Genomic DNA, 24846 nt, shown 5'->3' with positions numbered 1-24846 from the left:
GGGAGAGCAGTTTTACTGTGATTGGTTTGATGACAAGCCAACACCGTCTTCATGGTAAGTAAGCTTGCTACTCTCCCATGTGGGACTGCCCTGAAGACACATTGATGAAAACAAGGTTGTACTTTCCTGTAACTGTTGTTCATCAATTGTCTTCTGTGCATGCATGCATCCCTCCCAGTTTTCCCTGCTGTGGCCTTCCATTTGCTTGATTGGTGATTTTCCAAGATGGTGAAAGGAGAACAGAAGGAGGAGCACTCTCACTGTCTCCATCATATGACCATTTGGATGGGAAACCAGCCCATTCTCACCTTGAGATGGAGGGGAGGGAGAGTGCTGCAAATGCTCTGAAGCTTTTAGAAGCCTTCCATTCAGTTCTCTGTAGACAGCCTGCACCTGTATAGTTCCATATGTTCTAACACAGAAGATATTCAATGAACAACAGTTACAGGTTAGTGCAACTTTGGGGTTTATTTTTTCCAACTCTCCTCGATTCCCTTTTCCACTATAATGGCTATTTTTAACCAGATGTTATTATGTTGTGTAAAATCTATTGATTTTAAAAATACATGTTTTGGTCCTTTTTCACATAATCAAAAATTGTTCTTTTGTATATTCCTTTACCACCTTTGTCCAGATCTTTATCTTCCCTCTTTCCTTTTCTCATTTCTCATCTGATTTCTTTCCAATATCTGTTTTATAAGTTGTCTTTGAATATATTTTAGACTTTGTCCAAGTACCTTCAGATGTTCCATTTGTATTCCTTGTGACAACTGGATGTTTTATTTTTCTCTTGTTACAAATTAGTTTATAAAAATATGAACATTCTTAAATAATAGATCATTTTTATTTTATTCTGACAATGATAACTGTATATTTAATGTGAAAACCTTCTTTTAAGTAGATTTTTCTTCAGCTGCCATCTTATTTAGACACCAAATTTACAACACATTTAGCATTCAGGATGAATTGCTGTTGATTCACAGGTCTATCTCTTTACAAATGTCAGCAAACTGCAAACATAACTTCACCATAATGGATTTAATTTTGCTAATGTTAGTAGTCGGTAGTAGCTAATGTTGCCCCAGCATAGCAGAGTTTTAAACTTATGTCAGACCAGCAATTCCTTGTGTCTATTTTAGTACACCTCAACTTTTCTACTTCCAAAAGCATTCTCTTCCATTTCAAAGGACTATGACATCTGTGAAAACATAATTGAAATGAATGGGGAAGCTGTTTCACAGAGAAGCTCTACATGTACATTACAGGGATAAAGTATCTAGACTAGTTTTTTTCCTCTGTGTAAATATGTATGCTGCAGAACTTTTATATCATTCCATGTCAGCTGTGCTGAGCCAAGCTCCGCAACTCAAGTAACTTTAAAAATAGAAAATAGTTGGGGCTTTAGCAGGGGAAGTATGTAAATGCAAGCAAGTTGCAAATGACTTATGGTATCTCCAGCAAGGCAAGTGAGAAAAAGAGATGATTTGCCATTGCCTACCTCTGCAAAGCTATTCTTGGTGGACTCCCTTCCAAGTGCCAACGCTGATGAAATCAGGCTGTACCATTTATCTTCTCTTTCATGGGGGAAACCACTGAATGAGAAATACAGGAAAAAATCTGGTGTGTGTGTATGAAAGAATGATGTGCATAAATCCATGGCAATACATTTAATGCTGTGATGAACATTCTGTGTGAAATGTCTTAATGCAAGCACGATAAGGGTTGTGAATATCTTCAGCTTCTTTAGTGCAATGTCACAAAATAAATTTTTGTACTACTGCTGTAATGATATTAAACCACATCACGCATGTTCAAGACTTCAGTGTAAGGTAGGAATATGAGTCATATGGACGGCAAAACATTAACTATCAGGGAAAATCTAGTATGCCTCAGAGCCCAGGTTTAAGATGCTTCTGGGGTTAGAAGTTTCTCTTTTTGTAATTCTGCATTAATCATGTTTCAGTATTAAATTCATCATTCTGACCAGCAAAAATTTTCAGTGTCCACAGATTAGTGGTAAGTAAGGACCACCTTAATGTTATCTACTTTCTATTTAAATATAAATATATATTTTAGAGGTGATGTGTTTGTAATGCAGGCCACACACACAAAACAATGCCTCACGAAAAATAATCAGATAGTTTTCAGAGAAAACAATGTGACACAAATTGAAATTGCCTAAAGCTGCATAAATATGCATACCACCTACAAGAGTGTGAGAAGAGCAGTGACTTATAGACCATGGTAGATATTCTCTGCTTTCATGCCCTGCTGTGAACTCTCAGCAAATTTCTCTAAAGTCCTGGGAGCCTGCCTTGAAGGAGCAAAAAGTCAGACTTCTTAATAAAGAGAAACAATACTGTCCTCTTAGATAAGTTCTTAAGTTTACTTTAAAAATTCAGGTAAGGGTTAGGATTCTCCCATATGCAGTTACACTACTAACAAATTATATCGTGATACAAGTTCCCACTATGTTTCTCCAAATTAGCACTGTATCCCTCATGCCCTGGCCTTCTTGTATTCTACTCAAAAAAATTGATTTAGAGGTTTGCCAGATTTTGAAATACCAGGAGATTTTGGGGTGTATGCTGAGGTTTGGGAGTTTGGGGGGGGCAGATTTCAATGGGGTATAATGCCCTGGAGTCCTCTTCCAACGCAACCATTTTTTTCAGGTGAACTTATCTTTGGGCCTTTCTGCACGGCCATTTACGGCGCCCTGGGGACGGCAAAAATGCCGTCCCCAGGGAGCCGTTCACACAGGCGGCGCTGCTAAAATGCAGCATCGCTGACCTGGCTCCCCTCTTCCACCCCCAGGGTGGCGTCAGGCCGCCTCCAAAAACCTCCCTCCTGGAGGGAGGTTTTTGGAAAACAGCGCATTCCCGGCTATAGCTGTGCTAACGGGTAAATTGAACATCGCTAGCTTGTTCTTTTCCCACTCACCTCGTTGCCTTCGTCGCCCTGCTGGCCTCCTAAGACCCTCCCTCGCTGTCCTCCGACCCCTGGAGGTCGGAGGGCAGCGTGGGCGGGTCTTAGGAGGCCAGCAGGGCAACGAAGGTGACAAGGTGAGTGGGAGAGGGACGGGGAAGAGGCGGCTCCATGCGGAGCCGCCTTTCCCACGCCAGCCTCTGCAGGGGCCGCTTGCAAGCTCCCATGCTAACGGCCCCCACCCCTCCACTGGCAGAATTCCTGCCTGTGCAGAAAGGGCCTTTGTTGCCTGGAGATCATTTATAATCCCAGAAGAACTCCAGTTATCACCTACAAGTTGGCATCCCCATTTATCAGATCCCCATTTATCAGACAAATTATTCCAGGACACTGAATACTTCTTGAATGTGCTTGCATGAGACAAGATCAGGACACCTTCCTCCCTTTTCTCAAATCTATTTGTTAATATGAGTTTAAAGCAGCTGGCTCATGGGGGAAATATTCCAGAAAGACTCTTAAAGCCAAAGAGCAAATTATAACAGTATTATTCTACAACTACAGATAACCAGTTATTGGGAAAACCTACCCAGTGAACTACAGAATACAGAACCTAAACAAAAAATGAAGTTTCTTGCTAGCTACACACTTACAATATCTTCAGAATCTCTCTTCCTGAAAGATGAAAGGGATCATGTCTTCCCCAACCCAGCTATCAGCACTCACCCCTTTTTTGGTTTATATTTTCAAGAGTTCCCAATAAGTGGGGAGTTCACTTTCAGGGCCAATCACATAGTGGAGAGCTCATCCAAAATTCTAAAAAAAGATTTAACTAATAAACTTTTCCTTATGATACTCTAGTGTGTTTTGCACGTGGTCTGACAATGGTGCAGAGTACAAAAAAGGAAGAGTAGGTATCACACCAGGGAAGGTTTTCCATTAGTCCTCCATGAGTTGACAGCCATTGCCACAGTCACAGAGGGCAGGTGTGACATGCTGATTCTGTCTCTCTCCCCCACCCCTAAAAAAACCCTGGCTCAACTGAAAACTTCAAAGAAAACAGTATTATTTCTTCCTAAAACAAAATGATATTTCCATCACATCATACAGCTCGGTACATCTGATGCTAAGGGCACATTTCACAAACAACAGTGCTTTCTCTCTATATGTGTTTTAAGGGGGTGGATTAAAGATAATACTAGAAAATGACATAGATGTAAGTGACACAAACTGAGGGATAAATGCAAATCACACAAAATGAGGAATAAGCATCAAGGAGCAATTTAAACAATTTCTAGTGAAAGCTATTCTGTTAAAGTAGATGGTGTCTGGAAACAGTCTGTATGTAGGGGTTATGTGTTCATTGCTCCTACAAGCAAAAAGAAGATAGGGAGGAGTGAGATTGCTAATATAGTGGGGTGGTTAGGTGCAGGATCAGGGTTCTGGGGGGGGCATTGAAGGGAGGGAACGCTAGCTGAAACATGGTCACATGAATTCAGGTTTAGGAGATGACAGCTACAGCACAATGTTTAGCTTCATTCTTGCAGCAACTTATTGTGGGCAAACGTGTGTAAATTACTCCACATGAAGATCTAAATGTTTAATCCTTTCCCCAGAAGGCTACAAGGATCACTTTTAGGGGAGCATCGAATAGAATATCTTTTTCCTAGCTAGACTTAGTGATTTTCTGCATGCATGATTTCTGCATGCTGGTACAAGGGATAAAAATTCCTCACTATCAAGGTAAAGGAGCATAGGGAAGGGCTGTCCCATAGTCAAAGCCCAGTCGGGGAAAATGGACAGGAAGTGGGAGGAACCAAACAAATGTGATTACCGTACTATGAAAAGATGAGTTAAAGTAATCCCAAAGAATAAGAAAAAAATGGAGTGAGATGTGAAGTGAAAAGTAACATCTCAAAAGAATGTAAAGAAGACAGAGGATAAGCAAAAGAAGTATGGAGCTAGAACCAGTACAATAATGCCATGTGGAAAAAAATTATTTCTCATCATCAGCTGTGGCTGATGTTCAATTATTCATTATCAGCTCCAGAGAAACCTTCCATTCTACTTACATAGTCATTATAATGGCTAGTTCCACTTCTCAGAAGGTGACCATCCTTTCCTCTTTCATCTCTGGGCTGGTGCTGGCCCAAGGTATGGCACATCATTTTTTTCTATCAGAGAAAGCCCTTGCATAGGGAAGTCAGACAATTTATGTCCTTACCATTATTACATAGTAGTTATGGTAATGTAGATCTGTGCTGTACAGTAGCTGGGAAGTCATAGTAATGCCAAAAGTTGCTTCTGGACATAGGATCAGATACTAGCACCAGTGCAAGGGGACAGGATGAATCTTAATGCAAGCAATATAAAGAATTGTAAAGCACTCAGAGCTGTACTTATCTGCTGTGCTTTAACCATATTCTAAACCAATTTTTAATTGGTTGTATATAAACATAAACATTTTAAAGCATAAAATGTTGTAAACTGGCATAAATGGTAGTGTATAAATGACCTAAAATATAATAGAAAAAGCAAAGGAATCAACAATACTAGCAATTAGTACAGACAAATTGGTACAGAACAAAAAATAACACATACAAACAAAAATAATTGGAAGGGTGAGGGGCATTCCCATTAGCTCCTCCAACTTTCTTAATCAATCCATTGTACCACATAGGCTTTCAGGCTTGAAAGTGAAACTGCTATGGACAATGAACTTATATATAAGTGCTCCATATGGCTGGCTGTTACATTTGAAAGGTGCTTGCTCTATGAAGGGCAGCATCTGAACACCAGGTACACATCCACTGGAGTCATTGGTTGCTGATATCTGTCGTTTTATATGAATTCACTGCTATAATGTATTTTAATGTTTTATTGGTATATTGTATTTATGATATTTGTATTGTATCTGTTTTGTTTTATTATACACTGCCTAGAGCCCTTTGGGAGTTGGGCGGTCTATCAAGTCTAACAACAACAACAACAACAACAACAACAACAACAACAACAACAACAACAATAATAATAATAATAATAATAATAATAATAATAATAATAATGACCCAAAGTGCCGTCTCTGCAAAGAGGGTGATGAAACCGTGGAGCACATCATCTGCTGTTGTAAGAAAATAGCCCAAACTGACTATCTTGAACGTCACAATAGGCTAGCAGCAATGGTGCACTGGAACCTTTGCAAAAAGTACGGCCTGCCCTGTAGCAAGACCTGGTACGAGCACAAGCCAGAGAAGACCACAGAAAATGAAGAAGCAAAAATACTCTGGGACTTTAGAATACAAACAGACAGACACCTGGCACACAACACCCCAGACATAACAGTGATAGAGAAAAAACATATTTGGATCATAGATGTTGCTGTGCCAGTTGACAGCAGGGTAGAGGACAAAGAGCTGGAAAAGATCACAAAATACAAGGACCTACAAATTGAAGTTGAACGATTGTGGCAGAAAAGAACAACAGTAATCCCACTAGTAGTCGGTGCTCTAGGAGGAATCCCAAGAAATCTTGAAAAACATCTGGAAAGCCTAAACTTGGACAGAACATCAGTCCACATGCTGCAGAAAGCAGCACTTCTAGGAACTGCACACATTCTACGCAAATACCTCTAATATCCTAGGTCCTTGGGAAGGACTCGATATTCAGAGATGAATTCCAGACACTTGTGCTGTGTTGTTATGTGTATAATAATAATAAGCACTGTATGGCCAATCTCTGGAGAAAATCAAAGACAAGGTGGATAACGAAAAGACCTGGCTATGGTTAACAACTGGAACTCTGAAAAAGGAAACTGAATTTTAGCCGCCCAAGAGCAAGCCTTCAGAACAAATTCAATCAAGGCCAAAATAAAAAAATCCTCAGATGATGCAAAATGCAGATTGTGCAAAGAAGCTGATGAAACTGTAGATCATGTCCTCAGCTGCTGCAAAAAGATTGCCCAGACTGAGTACAAACAGAGACACAACTCAGTGGCCAAGATGATCCACTGGAATTTATGCAAGAACTACAACATAAGAACAGCTATGAACTGGTGGGAACATTGTCCAGAGAAAGTAATGGAAAATGAGAAGGTCAAGATCCTGTGAGACTTTCGAATCCAAACAGACAAAGTGTTGAAACACAATACACCAGGCATCACTGTGATCGAGGACAAGAAAGTGAGCATCATCGACATAGCAGTCCCCAGTGACAGCAGGGTCATTGAAAAAGAACACGAGAAGGTCACTAGATACCACCATTTGAAAATCGAGCTTCAGCGTCTATGGCACAAACCAGCTGAGGTCGTCCCAGTGGTAATCGGCATGCTGGGCGCCATCCCAAAAACACTAGGCCAGCACTTGAAACATCTTTGAATTGACAAAATTAACATCTGTCAAATTCAGAAGGCAGCCCGGCTGGGATCTGCACGAATACTACGCCAATATATTACAACTTCCTAGGCTTCTGGGTGAGGCTCAAATTGTAATGAAGGCCAACAACCAGCTAAAGATCTGGCAACTGTGAAATCTATAATAATAATAATAATAATAATAATAATAATAATAATAATAATAATAATAATAATAATGACGATGACGATGACGATGACGATGATAATTCTACGCCGATACATTACAACTTCCTAGGCCTCTGGGTGAGGCTCGAATTGTAATGAAGGCCAACAACTAGCTACAGATCTGGCAGCTGTGAAATCTACAACAACAACAACAACAACAATAAATTTAAGAATCTTTTGAGCGTGATGCTAGGCTACGATCTGTTAGATGATCATACCTAAATAAAACCATCCTGCAGTCTGTTTCAAAAAGAAAGCAAAACTCTGGAAGATTTTTTTCCTGATCTCAATGCATTATGGCTTCTCCTGAGCACCTTTGAAGACAGCTCTCTCATGTTATTGTATTTGTTGATGGTATGAAGTCTCACATTCACTTGCAAATTAATCTGAAAGTGCTTACAGTAGAATGAAATAACAGGAATACAAAGGAATACTGGACCAAGGTTTCGTTTCATCTATATCTCATGTTAACTGGTATGATCATAAATTTGAATGATACAAATTAATCTGAAAGTGCTTACAGTAGAATGAAATAACACAGCTTGTAGCTGTGTCTAAAGCAGATGTGAAACTGCTACAGGTCGTTGATGGGGAAAGTCACAATGAGGAAGAAACTATGGACAATGCTGTTTAAATTGATGGATGAGTAAGCTGAAAGCACAAAGAACGGTCATGTTCACATAGACTGTTTCCTCACGGCAGTGGAAACATGCCTCCACTGGCATAAATTATGCCAGTGGAGGCTCAGGGACTGCTTGCACAGTAGCGTGTGAGCAGCCCTGAAGATTCGCAGAACCAGAGAGCGGAGCCGCCTCCGTTCAGCCCCTCTACTGACCTTCCTGTCCAGCACTGCTCTGGAGGGGACGCGTCTTCCCACCGGTGCTGTTCGTACCACACCGACGGGAAGATGCTGCTCAGGACAGGACAGCCTGTGCAAACAGCACCCCAGGGACGGTGTTTTCACTAGGGCGCTGTTATTCTCCCATGTGGAAACAGCCATAGATTTATAACTTTTACTAAATGTCTTTGCAGTTTTCCTTTTATTTCCTTTCCTTATGCTTTTGATATCCTGCAATTAAGAAATCTGCTTGACAGCTGATGAAGTACAATTGTGTATCTATATTAATTAAACTACTCACATCATTATTTTAAACATGATTTGTATCTTTGTCACAAATTCCTGGTATTTTTCAAGAGCAAAGAATAGCCATCTTTCTCCTCCCTGTTTGTTTCCTCCATCCTTCCCTCTCTCTATTTTCAAATGCATTTAGCCTTTCAATAGGTATCTTAAAGAGTAATGGCTGTTTCACATCAGGTCAGTTTACAAGATGGAAGCTGTAGTTTTATCAGCCTTTCTATCTGCAAAATTATTGTTGTTATTTTGTATTTATATACTTTCATTACAAATAAAATATGCTACTTACAAACTGTGGTGAATGAAGAAAGAAACAACTTTGCACACCATTAGCATACTGTGATTTCTTGGGCAAAACTCAGCAGTGGTACATTTTGAGTAGCTTGGAGAGGAAATGGACAATAATTTCCCACTGACATTGTATGGTAGAATTTAGTGCGGGGGGAATCTGGCCACTGAAAAGTAATTGAATTTGTACACTGAAGATCACAACTCTATTTTCTTCCCTTAAGATGTAGTGCTAAAGAAAATGATTACAAGTGGCATTTCCAACTATGGGGCAGTGGAAAGTTCCATCAAATCACAACTGACTTCTGGTGACCTCAAGGGTTTTCAAGACAAGAGACACCTGTAGGGTCTACATAATGGATCTCAGCTGTGGTCTTGAGGACAGGATACAGGCACGCAAAACATAACTTCAGCATTTGAGAAATATGTATGTTATTTCTACACCGAATGATAATATCATGAGGATTTTAAATTTCAGGAATTTTTAAAGTTCATTTTACAGTCTGCTAACAGACATTGTGCATTGAAAAATCCCTTGTTTATAGAAGAACTTCAAAAACCTACAACTTCATATAGGCATTGCTAGTGTGAATATGGGGACTAAAGCTGATGGTAAAAAATTGTTTTCGTGCAAGCCTAAACAATTACACCTTCTTAAGTCCTTTGAAGTCAATAGGCTTAAAAGGGTATAACTCGGCTTACAATTACACTGTTAAAGACAATTTATAAGCCACATGTAGGAGGGTAATGTGCAACATGCTGTGGGGATATCTCTAATCCATGATGATTCCCACAAACTTTCCAGACTACAGGTGGTTGTAGGTTTGGCAGGCAGTGTCTGGCAACTGGTGGGAGGGCTGGGAGCTATGATATGGGAGGCTGTGAAGCTGGCTGCAGTGTCATGTCATGTCATCTTGAATTAAAAAAGAAGTCTCATGGATAGCTCTAGGAGTCACCTGAAACTCTATGGTAAAACAATGATGTTTCCAGTGATTCTTAGGACTATCCCAGAAGTGATGAGGGGTAGCTGTAGGAATGGCCAGAAATGCAACAGTAAAACGAAAGTGTTTTTAGTGATACCTGGAAGTACCATTTGTCACTTGTGGTTTGTTTTTTTACCAGAAGTGGCATGATACTGCACCTGGTGTCACAGCACTGCTCAGAGCAGTGGCAAGCAATGGGACCAGGTGGTGGACAGTTCCTCTCCTTGACTGGTAACTGCAAGCCCTGTGTGGTTTGTAAACAACTTTCATTCAGCATCTGGCTACAAGTGAAGTTTCTGATGGATATTATTCCTGGGGAGTTACCTGACTCTATCTACCATGCCTGTTTGTCCTGCGTTTCCTCTTCCTCCTTCTATCTACCCAGACCTCTCTGAAGTCTGGACTACTATGTTTAGGGCCTTCCCCAACATCTGGATCCAGGTTCCATGCACTTCCCAGAATTCTCAGGTTTACTGAAGCCTTTACCAATAGCAGCAACTAAGGGCCACCAGCCTCTCCCTATGGAATAAGGCCTTGGCCACACCCAGTTCATTGTTTCCTCCATGATGCTGGTTCTTCAGCTCAAAATATCCAGCTTTTCTCCAATTGAATCACAACACTTTTTCAAGTCCTTCCCGTATATCAGCTGGCTGGGACAGTGCAAGCTGTGCCTCACGCAGCCACAGTAACATATAATTTGAAACTCTGATTGCAGCAGTGGTGGTTTGTTGTTCTGCTCCTTGCTCATTTTTTATTGCTAGTTGTGTGAGACACAGCAAAAACAAGTAGCTGATTGTACAGCTGCAGGCTGTCAACATGATAACATGGAATGAAGGAAATTGTTCTTTTAGGTCTGGGGAATATACACAGCATTTCAACCTAGTCAAAAACACAATTGCCAACCATGTCTTTACACAAAAGCATTACAACTATGTTGCTAGCTAATCTATAAGGCTTGCAGTGCAGATTCTGAGAGGCCTGAATTTACAAGACGGTTGCATTGGTGATTGTCTGAATTCTATAGCTTTTTATATTTCACATGACAGACAGCTCTTTTGTCAACAGGACTGTACAGAGACAAAAAGGAGGCTGATAATCCGAACCCAAGCGGAGACAGAGTCCAGAATCTGATTTCCTTTCCAGGCCTAAGCCCCAGAAAATATTAATGTAATCTGCTAAATACATCTGATCATGGCATGTTCAGTATATTTTTTTCTCGGCATTCACAGAACCAGCCTAGGTAGAGTTATACTGTTCTAAGTGTATTGATGTCAGTGGGTTTAAACAGGTGTAACTCTATCTAGGATGGCACTGTCAGTAAGTGAATTATTCTCTCAAATATGCTTAGCATTAAATATTGGGGCTTTTTCTGCAGGGCAGATGGTGGGAATTTCACTTAGGACAGAGGTCTGGAATCCCCTCCCCCCCCACACACACACACACATTGTGTTAATAGCTGGTTTTAATATTACTTACAAGTGGTTGCTCTTCTGATGGCTTTAGAAAATAATTCCTCAAGGATGGGTAATTTATGAGTATTTTATCAGTTTGATTATAGTTTTTGGTGCGAATTATGAGTAAGGCTAAGGGGAAAGTTACATGATGAATCCATTTTGATTTCTTCTGAGTAGGCAGAAAGATGATCCATCCACCCTTAAAAATCCTGTCTGTGTCGGACAAAAAGTTGCATTTAACTTTTTCTATAGACTTTCCCAACAGATGTACACTTTCCTGACTTACTTCACTGCCTTTTAATTATTGAATTATAGTTTATTAAGAGCAAAGCAACTGTTGCAAAAATTTACTCAGCAGCTGGTGAGCTTGTCCTTTTCAATTTTTCCACTTTCAGGATGAGATAGAGGTTTGGATAATATTTATAGTTCTGATGAAGCACTTAGTAGATTTTTAATAACCCTTCAGTGAGGAAAACCTGGCATATTCTGCAATAGTGTCACAGCTGTCAAGGTTATTTTTTGCCAGATTGGTTGACTTCCAAGGGTAATTCAGAATTACTCATCAGCACCATAATACACTGTGTGAGTATACTGAACCTAAATCACTACTCCACCTGCAGTACAAGTTTGAGAAAAAAATCTAATTACAAATTAGATGGGTAAGTTAGGAATTAATATTTAGAAACAACAATCATATGTAGAAATGTAGGCTCAATGATGTTTCTATGTGAAAATGTAGTGAAGCAGTTGGGAAGGTTATTTTGATATTATGGTTGTTTGGTTCCTTATCCATAAGAGAACGCTTTTATCTCAGTGTGCTTATGTTTCCTCCTAATACATAAGGTGTAACCCTCCATAAAAAGGAATGATTGGCAGAGTTTTTTCCTTCAATAATGTTCATCTACGACGGCCTTCATGAATATATGTCTGTTCAGGCATACATTTGTTTCCCTAAATTTTGTTGGCAACTCCTCCTCCCAATAATTGTTGGATTGAATTGAGTTTTGTGTATGGATTTGTGAGTATAAACGTGCATGTATACTAATTGTGCAGGAAGTCTGCCTCTTATGCTGGAGATGTTGGATGAGACATCTAGAAAATTAAGATACTAGAAATGCAGTCCCATGCAGAGTTACACTCTTCTAAGCCCATTAACTTCAATAGATTTAGAGAGGTATAGTGTGTTTAGAATTGCCCAATAGGTCAAAGAGATATCCTTTGAATACTTCACTTTGCCATTGCAGAATTTCACATTGGCTCTAAGGAAGAGTCTGTTCAGCAGTTGGGGAAGCTGATAAAATGCACCCAGTGTCGGTTCTTTGGTGTTAATCTTGCTTCAGAGAAAGAAACCTGTTATATTTGCCCCCAAAATATATTATTCTCTGTGTAAGAACAGAACAATAGGATGTACATTCTGGATTTCAGCAAAAACCTGATAAGGTACACTGGAATATAGAAAATTCTCAGAGGCTTTTAAAAAATCCTAAAATTGTTTTATATCCTCTGAAGAAATGATTATCATTTGAAATAAAACAATTTACTTAGCTCAACTGAACAATTAGTCTCATTTTAATTAACATTTTGTTTATTGTTTATAATGTAGAAGGATGCACTTGAAAAAAAAAGATTAATTATCTTGGTCAAGAGGCAACCAGTATACCAGGCTATCCTGGATTGAGGACAAGAACAGGCATAATCTGTTCAGAAAAACAAGTTTCTGTATATGAACTGTCATTATGAAGCCTGTCCTGCCTGCTCTGAATGGGATGGGGAAAAAAGTTCATAAAGAATGGTGTTCGAGTGATCTTTATGGTTGCCAACATCCAGGTGGGGTCTGGAGATTTCTTGGAATTAAAAACCATAGAGAGATCTGTTCTCCTGGAGAAAATGACTGTTTTGAAGGGTCAGCTCTCTTATATCCTGCTGAGGTTCCTTCCTCTCCACCCCTCTTCCCCAGGCTCCCCACCTTCATCTCCAGGAATTTCCCAACTCAGAGTTGGCAATTTTAGTGGCGAAATGAATCATTCAGCTGTGTATATCCAGCATGAAATCACCGCTAGTACACTGAGCTGAAGTACATTGCACAGCTTAAAATGTGTAGCTGATAACGATTACCAGCTTTGTAGGCAAAAGACACCAGCAGTTAGCCATGCTAAATAATTCAAACAAAACTGTCAACAATCGTTACTAGAACCAAGCAGTGCTTACAATGTGGTATATGAGTTTTGAGCTACGTAAAGCTTTTCTGGAGATTGGATGTTAAAAGAAGAATTAGTGTGACTTCGCATTCAAGTAGTTTATAAATCTCTACAAATATGCATGTGTATCTACAGAGCGAACAGTCATCTTTGCTGTGTTACTGGTCGTTCCATACTTTTTGGGTATCCTATGCAACTGCTGTGATGAATTCACTGCTCACTATGTTAAATGGCTATGAGTATGAAACGAAGTCATGCTCAGTGATTGTTAAAATTCCTAGATTTAATGACCCCAAATTCAAGTGTTCCATATACTTCTGCTATTGTTTTGCATGGTTATATATTTCCTCAACTGAACTTGGTAGAAATTTTCAGAAATGCTTTGCCACATATACAGGTCTGTCATAATGAAACAGTTCTTATGGTTTGACTATGGGCCTTTCCCCACTTACCTTAAGCCGCGCACTACTTGAGGAGAGTAGCGCGGGGTCCCCGGCACGCCCCACGAGAGGGGCGGTGACAGCACAGCCGCCCCGATGCTGCCACTGTCGCTCCCCCTCAGCGCACGGCATCCCTGGGACTCTTGCAAAGGGCACCTTTTGATGACCCCGCACAGAGCGCGGGGGCGTGGGAACGCCTGGGCGCGCACCTGGGATGCCGCGCGCTGAGAGCAGTGCGCGGCATAGAGGGGATCAGGGTGAGTGGGGAAACGCCCTATGTTTGATTAAAGATTGGATACACAAAGGTAAAACTTTCAGGGACAATGCTCAAAAAGCAGATAGTAATATTTGTTAGCACTATCCTAGCAGGGGCCCTTTCTGCATGGGCCATTTATCCCGGCAGGGATTCTCAAACATCTCGCCTTGGGGGTTTAAAACGGGCTTAATCCCACCCCCACTACAGGATAATTGGCCCATGTGGAAAGGGCCATAGTGAATAAGTTTTTGCGTGGAAGTCTCCAATTTCAGGTCTTACCTCTGCTATGAAACCGCTGCATGATCTTAAGCAAGCTGCTCTTTCCTTAGCCTCAGGCCTCTTATTTGCTATGTGAGAAATGCTTACAGTAATTTGGAATATGAGAATATTGTTGCACTGCATTGGTGATTATGTTTGGATTGTTCATAGGCTTTGCATCAGTGTACAATTACCCCTATGGGATCTAAATAGAACTGAAATGTAGTATCTGTGGGGTGCACAAGCATGACCAATGATAATATTCTCTTAGCATTTTCATGCTTGAAAAGTGGTGGCAGATTTGGGTTGTTATAAATCCCATCAGTGGGTGTGGAATAACTTGGAGCCATTCCTTTCTTGCTGTGTCAGAACAACATGAGCAGCAGACACAGTCAAGGTCGAAGTAAAGGCCTTTTTTGTTTGTTTAAATGTATACCCTGCCCTTCAGGGTGGCAACAACATTTCAATAATACAATAAAATCATAATATATATGTTAAAACAGTTACAATAATTTACAGTCATTACCAATCCTAAAAACCAGATGGCAACTTGCAAACTTAAATGTCCACTCTCCCCCACTCCCAGGAGGCCAGAAAAAGATGTTAACTATGTTATCCCAATTTAGTTGGGGAAGGGATGGCATTTGTTGTGACAGCACTTAATGCGTACTTGTGCTATCTTGAAGTGCAATTAAAATAATACATTTTAGTCCAGTTTCGTAGTGGTAGCATTATTATTCTTCAGGTGAAAAATAGATAAGTGTGGCTGGGTTAGCTCTCTAACACAATGAATATTACATGCCCATGGAAAATATTTACAGGAATATGCTTTAAAAAAAACCTCTACCCATGCATACTTATTAAAACAGACCAATGAAGTTCTATGTTCCTTTTTATCTACCACACTAATACATATTCTGAACAAAGATCTCGTCAAATATAGAAAATTCTTTTAAAACTACTGCCTTTCTTCAACAGAGCTTCACCAGAATTAAAGTACGTGGTCATAGTTGAGAATTTATATTAAAATGAGACCTATATATTTTGTTTCCATGACCAGAGCTTCATTAGAATTCATTCCTACATCTCTCTTTTTGCCCTTTTCCCTAAATGCAACAAAAGCATATAAAATTCTTCTTATGATTTTCCAGCCAGTGTTTGTTATTTCTAAAAAATGCTAATCCAACCCAGGGTTGGATTAATGATGGAACATTCCCTTAAAACATAAGCATGTAAATTAAAGCAAACAGATGTTCAAACATACCATCTGTGCATTCTGTAACCCACATGAGGCATATACATACTTACCATGCATCTGTTAAGGTGGCTTGTTCTTCATTCAGTACATTGTCACAGGTGCCAGTCAGTTTTGGGGTCAGGCTGGCAATCTATTGAACAGTAAGACTGCCTTTTCTTGGGTATTTCTTCTATGCATTGAAATATGCAGCATCAAAAATATGCAGCATCAAACACTGCAGATATGAATAATTATAATGGAATTCAGATGTACTGTTGTCCACAGTAGACATCATTGTTCATCATGTTCCATATTCAAACCACAAACATAAGAATTGTAATACAGCCCTGAATAACTGTGGCATATCAAATGCAGCTTTTCCGCACAAGCTTGTGTGTCCAGTTTTGTTTCATATTTTAAAAACATTCTGATAATCTCAAACTTTTTTGTTTTTCACAACACTTATCTGCAAAAGTGGACATGTGGATTTTTCAGTAGAGGTAGAAAATATATTTTGTTTGAAACTCTAGTATGGAAAGAGGTTGGTGTGGTAATGTGGAATTGATGAAAATGAAACTAAGAAATTGTGTAGTTATTTTGGGGGTAATTTTTAAGGTGATTTTGCTCTAAATGATCTGTTGGGGGAATTTTTTATAAGATTGTGAACTTGTGCAGAAAATCACTATTTTAGGGAAGAAGGAAATGGGTCCGCTCCCTAAATATGAGATCAGCACATAGGCAGGAAATCCCAGTGATAGGGGGTATGGTAAATATGACAGTGGGAGGAGATACTACAAGGGAAGGAGATAGAGATATAGGCCCTTTCTGCACGGGCGCTGAGGGTGTGTGTGTGCGTCGGCATAGTTTATGCTGTTTATACCCAAAATGCTGGGGCCTGCCCTTTTTAGCATGGGGGACTTAGTGAAGAGCAGACCTGGCTTAACAAGAGGTTGGGCAAGCTCAGAATTTTTGTTGCCAACTTTTATGAAGATCAGTTTATGCAAGAAATTCACAGAACAACTTTGTAAAAGTTTAATAAGTTTTATTAAGAAAAGTAAAATTACAAAAATATAAGCACACAAACAGTGGCTTATCTACCTAGGGACAGGGGTACCCCTTGTCCCCAGGCACCACTCTTCTGGTCACGTGTGGGGTGCAAAATTGGCCCCCCATGTGACCAGGAAGTCCTGCTGCCTTGTCGTTTTCGCACACCCTCGCCCCTGCCAATGTGTCATCAACGTGGGCAGAGTCAGGGTTGCTTGAAGACCATGAGGCAGCAGGACTTCCTGCTCCAATCACCCCTGACCATGCCCATGTCAATGACATACAAGCAGGGGTGAGGTTGCGCAAAAACAATGAGGCCTGCTGCCTCAGAGTGCCCTTGACCTCACCCATGTCACCATGGACATGGTCTAGGGTGCCTGGAACTCCCCCTCCCTCCCCCCTTCCAGCTGGACTCCCAGCCAGCAGCCTGCAGTTTCTTCTGACCTCCCCTCCAGGCAGACCAGAAGAGACTGCAGTCCCCAGCCTCAGAGACCTGCTTTTATAATCACTGAGGCTGGGGGTGGACCTTGAGGAGCAGGAAATCCCACCCCTTCCTGTGCAACCCAAACTCCTGAACCACATTGAGAGGTAGTTAGTCAGCACTTTCTTTCTTTCTTTCTTTCTTTCTTTCTTTCTTTCTTTCTTTCTTTCTTTCTTTCTTTCTTTCTTTCTTTCTTTCTTTCTTTCTTTCTTTCTTTCTTTCTTTCTGTCTTTCATTTAGGTCCATGGTTTGTAAAGGACACTGAAGTGACCCATTCTCTTGAAAACCTGATTTATTTTTCATTAAAAGTGTGTAACACTCACAACAAAAGCTCTTCCCCCCCCCCCATTTTGTTTTTGTTTCATTTGCACAAGTGGGGGTTAATGTATGCCGAATGATGATGCATTTGTCCCATTGAAACAGCCTTGAGAATAATCAAACAATTCCCTTCCTTGCAGACTGCTCACATAACTTCTATATTGGTCAGCAATATGGGAAAGGGAGGGAAAGGAAGGTTCTACTCCTAGACCTTTTGTTCCACTTAAAAATGAAGGATGGCTTCCTTTACTCTTCTCACACTTGTCCAGTGGAAGGAACAAAGCAGTGCTACTGTATTTGCTGTTAACACTTTTGTCTAGTTCTGACATTTATCTGTTCTGTCCACTTGTTTCCTTTGGTATGTCATGATCGTTGTCTATCAAAGATTTGGTTATTAGTGGCAAATTAGTGGCAAATCTAAAGGAGGTGGCAGTGTGTCAATAAGTATGCCTATAGGAAGGAAAAAAGAAAGAACTGTGGCATTCTTTTAAATTAAAGTTTTATTTCCTAGGTGCAGATAAATACTCCTCTTCCCTCCATTTTAAATTGTCTGTCATAGCAGCCTAATTATCAGGGGGACTGGGAACCAGTCATTTGTACCAGTCTGGACATTGGGAGGCGAGAGAAAGAAAAGAAGCAGAAGAATAGCATCCAACTCTGGCTATTTTTGACAATTAAGTACCAGTTGAACAAAAACTGGAGATTATATTTTGTACATGAAGTTTTTATTTTTCAAAATGAGGAAAATTAGAATGTAAAGGTCTGGGTTGCTAGAATTATCGTAGTGTAGCATATGCTATCATTACAGAATAATCTCCTTCATGCCAGACCTTTGGGGGAAAGATATGCAAGCATGCATAGATTTTCAACCTGTGTCCAAAGGCACTTACAGCTTCTTTGGAGCGTAGAAGCAATGGGTTCTGAGGGGTGAATGAGAAGTTCATAATGACTCTTTCCTTGGGGCTCTATATCATCCACATGTCCTTTCACTACATTCAAAGTCTTTCCCCTTGAAAGTGCTGTAATTGGAGTAGAATAGTATAAAATGGTTAAAGGCATGTTTTCTGCTACGTGATCTTTTCTGCAGATAACAGCTGCTGGAGGCCTTCTGAAATTTACCATTTCATATGATCTCACTGGTGAAGAAGATGCTGCCGAAGCGATGCTTCAGTCGGATGTCATCATAGAGGTACCATTTCACCACTTGGTGTGTTGTTCAGTGTGGGAATGATTCATTAGGGGCAGATTTTCAGTGGTAAGAAAATGAGATGAATTCATATGACTAAACAAGAATTTAAACCACTTTAATAATTTGTAGAAACCAAGATAATATACATTCCAATTTAATTTAGGTTGTGTAAAGACAGTGGAAGGAGAATGGAAAGGAAAAGACAAACATTAACAGCATAGATATACACAGATGCCATTGGACAGTCTTGGGCTGCTTCCCCACAGGGATTTGTTGTGACATTCAAACCACAACAAATCTCCAAAATGAAAAAGGCTACAGACCTGTTGGAGAAAAATTAAAGAAGTTGATTCTGAGCTCCTGATTGATTGTTATAATGTAATTTTTTTGCCTTCAAGTCCCATCTGATTTATGATGACCCCTAGTGTAGTTTTCAAGGCAAGAGAGGCCATTGCCTGCTTCTGTGTCACGATCCTGATATCCTCTAAGGTCTTCTGTCCAAATACTTGCCGCGGTTGACCCTGATAAGATCAGGCTAGCATGAGATCTGATTATTTGATCAGGCTAGCCTGGACTATATATTAGATCTAAAAAATTTCCGGTTTCCTGAATATTCCCAGATCCCTATACCAATATAGATTTTTTTCAGGGATTTTTTTTGGAGGGGGTGGGTCTGAAAAAAACCTCTCCATATCTTATGAGAAATCTTTCCGTGCTCGGTTGGGGGGGGACACTGTTTTTTAAGGTCAGTATAGCAAATGTTCAGCATAGCTTTGGAAACTCTATTTAGAAGACCCCCAAGAGTGGTCAGGTGATCCGATTTTATGGGCCCCCAAAGAGATGCCCCCATCTATCATTATTTCCAATGGAAGAAAAATGGAGGCCCATAAAATTGGGAGTTCTTATAAGAAGAGTCACTAGAAGCTAAGCTGAAAATTTGGTGTCTCTCCCTTTAAAACAGCTTCCTTGGAGCTCAGAAAGAAAAAGAGTTGGATTTATACTCCCCTTTTCTATACCACAAGGATTCTCAAAATAACTTACGACTCCTTCCTTTACCCTCTCCACCACAGACATATTATGAGGTAGGTGAGGCTGATAGACTTCTGACAAAACTGACTAGTCCAAGGTCACCTAGCAGGTTTCATGTGGAAAAATGGGGAAACAAATCCAGATCACCAGTTTAGAGTATGCCACTCATATGGAGGAGTGGGGAATCCAACTTGGTTCTCCAGATTAGAGTCTTTTGGGTGCAACACCCTGGGCGGAGGAGTGGCGGAGGCATAACCGGCCCATTGAGGGGGCATGGCAGAGGCGTTAAGGGTGGGTTGGGGGCAGGCAACACCACGGCAGGGGCGCAAGGCCCATGCACACCCCGGGCACAGTTTCCCCTCCCTCTGCTCTAACTATTTCTCCGAACTGGCTCTCCATAAGATATACTGGAGCAGAAGGTAGGGGGAATTTACAATTTAAATTGTTGCAGAATTTGGTGTGAACGTGCTAAATATTTTTTTATTTAAAAAGGGGTTTCTTTCTTTTCTGCTGTAGTAGCTGGCAATTCTGGAATGATCCTGTAAAAAAGCAATTTTTTCAGTTTTATCAGGATTACCAGCTACCTTTTTCAGCCATTTTTTTTTAGCTTTTGGGGGGTAGAGTGTCTAGCTTTACTGCATGTACACTCCTAGTTATCATGCTATAACAATATGTCAAATGCCATTATTTTTAAGCCCGAAGTGGCATTCACCATGGCAGTGAAAGCCAAATAGAGTATTGTTGCAATGTAGAAAAAGTCTTAGTTAAGTATTAAGTGGTTTTTAATGGCAAGAGGCATTACAGGAAGTGCAATTGAGTTCATGATTAAATCAATTTGATTCAATAGCAGTTAGTTATTCCAGCAGAAGTTATTTTTAGTATGTATGTTTGGGATAATATTATAAATATAATAAAGATGACACCATACAGGCAGCTAATATAACTGCACTATTGTCATTCTATCTCTGTATAATTGATAAGGAACTTAAGGAGATCCAGCACAAACCAGAACTGAGGAGTCCTGTATTCGAATTCCCGCTCAACTTGGACACAAGTTATGTTGCATACTAAGCTATGACACAGGCTTGTTGTAAGGACAAAATGGGAGATGGTAGAAATGTGTGCTGTACTAGAAAGCATTTTTTTTTGGCAATAATGCAAAACTGGTACACTGGCATGCAAAAGAGTATAGATATTTTTTCATGTATTATTCTGTCGCATCATCAGCTAAGTTTCCATATTAGCACTAAATTCTCAGCTATATATCATATGTATGAATACTCTTGGTCCCAGAACTTTGTCCCAAAGTGTTATGCTCTGCACAGGATCGTAGCAAGCTAAGTTGTTTCCTGAAAATGTTTGCGCCCATATCATTTATTATAATTACTAGGGAAGTGACTTGAGAATCAGTACATCACAAGAGGGAATTCATCTGAATCCATTTGAAGAACACACTGAAGAAGTCTTGCTGAAGCATGATTTATTTATGCTGCATGGTACTGACTCGCCGATCAGCAAAAGGGAATTCATGACTGTGCTGACAAACATAAAGAGGCTCCTTATAAGAGCCACGTTCAGCTATGGGATGAATGCCATCTACAGGTAATTTTTAAAACTGCATTTTTTTTCTACAGGCATTATGGTAAAATATTTTCTGTATTCATAATTGAAGTGCTTTTGAGAAGGTGGATCACAGTTTGTGGTCAATATCTTCACTCTTCATTCAGGTGCAGCTAACTTTGTACTTAATATATGGTGTACAGTGAAGAAAATATTATAGCAGTTCAGTGCATGTGAGCAATTTCCAGTGCCTGGGTTTTTGGTCATATTGAGATTCATAACTGTGTCAGCACTATTAATGCTAGGGCTCCAGTCAAAGAAAATAGCTGACAATGTCAGCTTCTATACAAAATGGGTTTTTTAAAAAAATGTTGAACTCCAGATGGTTTATTAAAATGGAATATTACATATAGTTCCAGAGTTGAAATACTAGATGTGGCAAATAATTGCAGTTTGTCACTGTAAATTGTTGTCTAGGTTTCTGAAATAGAACTGGCTTCTTTACAGCCAGATCACCATTCACTTTGACTCAGCATTTCATTTCCCATGTTACTTTAAACTAGAGATACTAGATGTAGTTTCTGTCTTCAGCTTAATACTTTGACCTGGACCCCATCAACTTCTCTGTTAGCAGGTGGTGAGCCTCCTTATGATCACTGAATTGGGTGATATCCAATTTTCAGGAACGTAAAAACGCAAAGGATTTGGGAAGAGCTCTGAACGGGCAAAGACCTGGCAGATAAAATACAGTGTAACTACAGAATGGTGCATGTTAAGGCAATAAATCTTAATTCCATGTATGTATAGGTGTACTTTGTAATTGTACTGACAGACCTAGAAAAAGACCTTGGAGTTGTGGAAATCTGACTGAGCATATACCAGCGATGAAAAGACACATTTCTTACTAGGATTAGCGAAAAAAACAATAGTATAGTAATGCCCTTTTACAATTCCCTGGTACAACCTCATTTATTTACTGTTCTGGTCACCACATAAGGATACTGAGGAGCTGTGAAAATAACAGGAAACAGCAAGTGATGTAATCCAAGGCTTGGGCACCTGCCCTATTAAGCAAGGCTGAAAGTGTCTGAGCGTATGGGGTTAGAAAAAGGGTAACCAAGAGATGAAATGGTGCAGCTCTATAGCATTATGTATGGTGTGGAGAAAGTGGACAGAGACAACTCCCCACCCCATAATGCCAGAGTCTGTACTCCTCGTTTGCAACAAAGGTTGGCAAAAGGTTCAAGAAAGACAAAATGAATTATATTTGACACCACTTATTGACATAAGATGTGGTTATGTCTAATGGAGCTATCCATAGTTGGCTAGATTTGAGCCTAGATTTGTGGTTTCACCCTCAGCTTGTATCCAACAGTGTGTGTGCAACTGAAGGGATTCTTCCTGCCTCCATTTGCTGAAGGTTGTCCCAGGACAGTTGCTCTGCAGGCTCTGATCCTGGGAACTTTTTCAGCCCCAAAAGTACTCAGCTGGTCTGGCCGATTTTGGCAATATATAGTTTCCCTATTTTTTTTTTTTTAATGAAGAGCTATATACACAGACAAACAGAAGAGAATCTTAGCTGCTCGGAAGACGGGTCTGCCGCCCATTGAAAAGCGTTGGATTGATCTGCCCTCTGTGGACCAACTTCATTTTTTCTTATTGCACACAAAAACCAAATCCACAGAGGGCAGATCAACCTCCCTGCTAAAAATATTCAGTCAGTTTTCTCCCTCATTCCATCATCACTTTAGCATTACACCACCGCCTTCTTAAAGCTTTACATTACAAATAGTAATTAATTCTTGATTGTCTTTGATGTTTTCTTTAACAAAATGCTGCTCTGGATGAATTTCTTCTAAGAATCATCTTCTATTATAAAGCAGCATTTTTTGACTACACATTTTTTTTCTCTCTTGGGTGAAAAACAACTTCTGGAGGCACCATTTTAATAGAAAAATTGGCAGACTGAAAGTTTGACATCAACTTTAAGAAAATTCTCTTCTTGTTTCCTCTCTTCTATAAATTTATTTCCTTTTACTTCTTATTCCTGGAGTGTAGTATCTGCAGCTGTCACTTGACTTTCTGACTTTCACATTTGCTCTCTTTTGCTCTAAAATTTGGCTTCCATCCCTGTGATCTAAACTCACTGATGTGATCTTTATTGCTCTTTTCAAAAACTTTGGTTTATCCTTTTTGTTGATTTTAGTATCAACTCACTCTCCTTCTCACTTCTCGAGCATTTATGATTCCCAGATTTTGTCTGTAGTTGGGTCTCTGCCTTTTGAAGATGTATGTTCTAGTTTTCCAAGCCAATTTGTGCGCTGTGATACTCGACCATGTCTTTATCTTTGATCATTACTTTTCATCTGGGGATGTGAAAAACCTGTCGGTCTCATATTTGTGGATATCCATGAAAAAGTTGTGGAATATCTAGAATATTGTTGCTTTTTGAAGCAGCTTCTGCTCATTTGGGGTTCTTGCTTCTCCCTTTGAAAATCAGTTGCAGAAACTGATGCTCATTTTAGCACCCAGCTGGTGTTTGCATGTTGACCATTTGTGCGAGTTTATTGAAAAGCATCAGAACTGAGAATATTGCATTACTCCTATTTAAAGCATGTAACGCTAAAGACATGCACATTCAATTATGCTTTCTGATGTACTTTCAGCATCTATTGCTTTCTCTCTGTCCCTAGCAATCTGCAAATATTCACACATTGAAACTTCAATTATTTTCCCTTTAACAGAGAGAGGCAGCCCAATCCAGAGTCTACAGCAGCTGGTGCTGGTGCCACTGCAATACTACTGTGCCACCTTCAGAGTGCTTGTTGGTGATGTGGGGAGGCAGAATACAACCCCCTTACCACCGAGAAGTCCTCCATTGGGTCCAATGGGCTGATATTGCCCAAAAGGGTGGCTTAAGTCCATGCCCCAGGCTGCTGCGTATCCAAAGATGGGGCGGCAGTTGACTAAGATTGGCTCCACCTCAGGCTATGCCTCCAGAATGATCACGCTATGCTGGGGCACTGACATTGAATTGAATTTTTAATTTCTATACTGCCCTCCCCTGGAAGGCTCAGGGTGGTGTACAACAATATAGAACAAGCATAATATACAGCAGTAATAATCATAACATCAATAACAACAACATAACACATCACTATCAACAATGCTCATAATATAGCCAATATAATAGCATACCATCATAATATCATGACATCTTAGCCACTATAATAAATATTTCCTAGAATCAAAATTAATAACATCAAACATTAATAACATCAGCATTATAGATAATCAAATAATAACAACTTAGAAGGGACTCAGATGGCGACATCCTAACCAAACACTAGTCTAAAAGACCTAGGATTAAAAACTCACCCCACCTACACTACACGTGCAGTTCCTGCTAGATATCCTAAAAAAACCTAAATACAGTTCTTGCTAGATATCCTAAAATCCTAAGTTCAACCTAACACTC

At 39.9% G+C, this 24846-nt stretch overlaps 1 protein-coding gene across 1 annotated transcript in view; it reads left to right on the top strand.

Annotated features, from left to right (window-relative positions):
• The window catches only part of LAMA2 (laminin subunit alpha 2), a 549054-nt gene that overhangs the window by 273831 nt on the left and 250377 nt on the right, over positions 1-24846 (top strand). The window contains exons 13-14 of the mRNA XM_048490901.1: positions 18678-18779; positions 21199-21410. Of these exons, the coding sequence (XP_048346858.1) occupies positions 18678-18779; positions 21199-21410 (314 nt within the window). The remainder of the gene's footprint in view (positions 1-18677; positions 18780-21198; positions 21411-24846) is intronic.

This window comes from Sphaerodactylus townsendi, linkage group LG01 (genome assembly GCF_021028975.2).
Source record: "Sphaerodactylus townsendi isolate TG3544 linkage group LG01, MPM_Stown_v2.3, whole genome shotgun sequence".
Lineage (NCBI taxonomy): Eukaryota > Metazoa > Chordata > Lepidosauria > Squamata > Sphaerodactylidae > Sphaerodactylus > Sphaerodactylus townsendi.
This window is presented reverse-complemented; position numbering and strand designations above follow the sequence as displayed.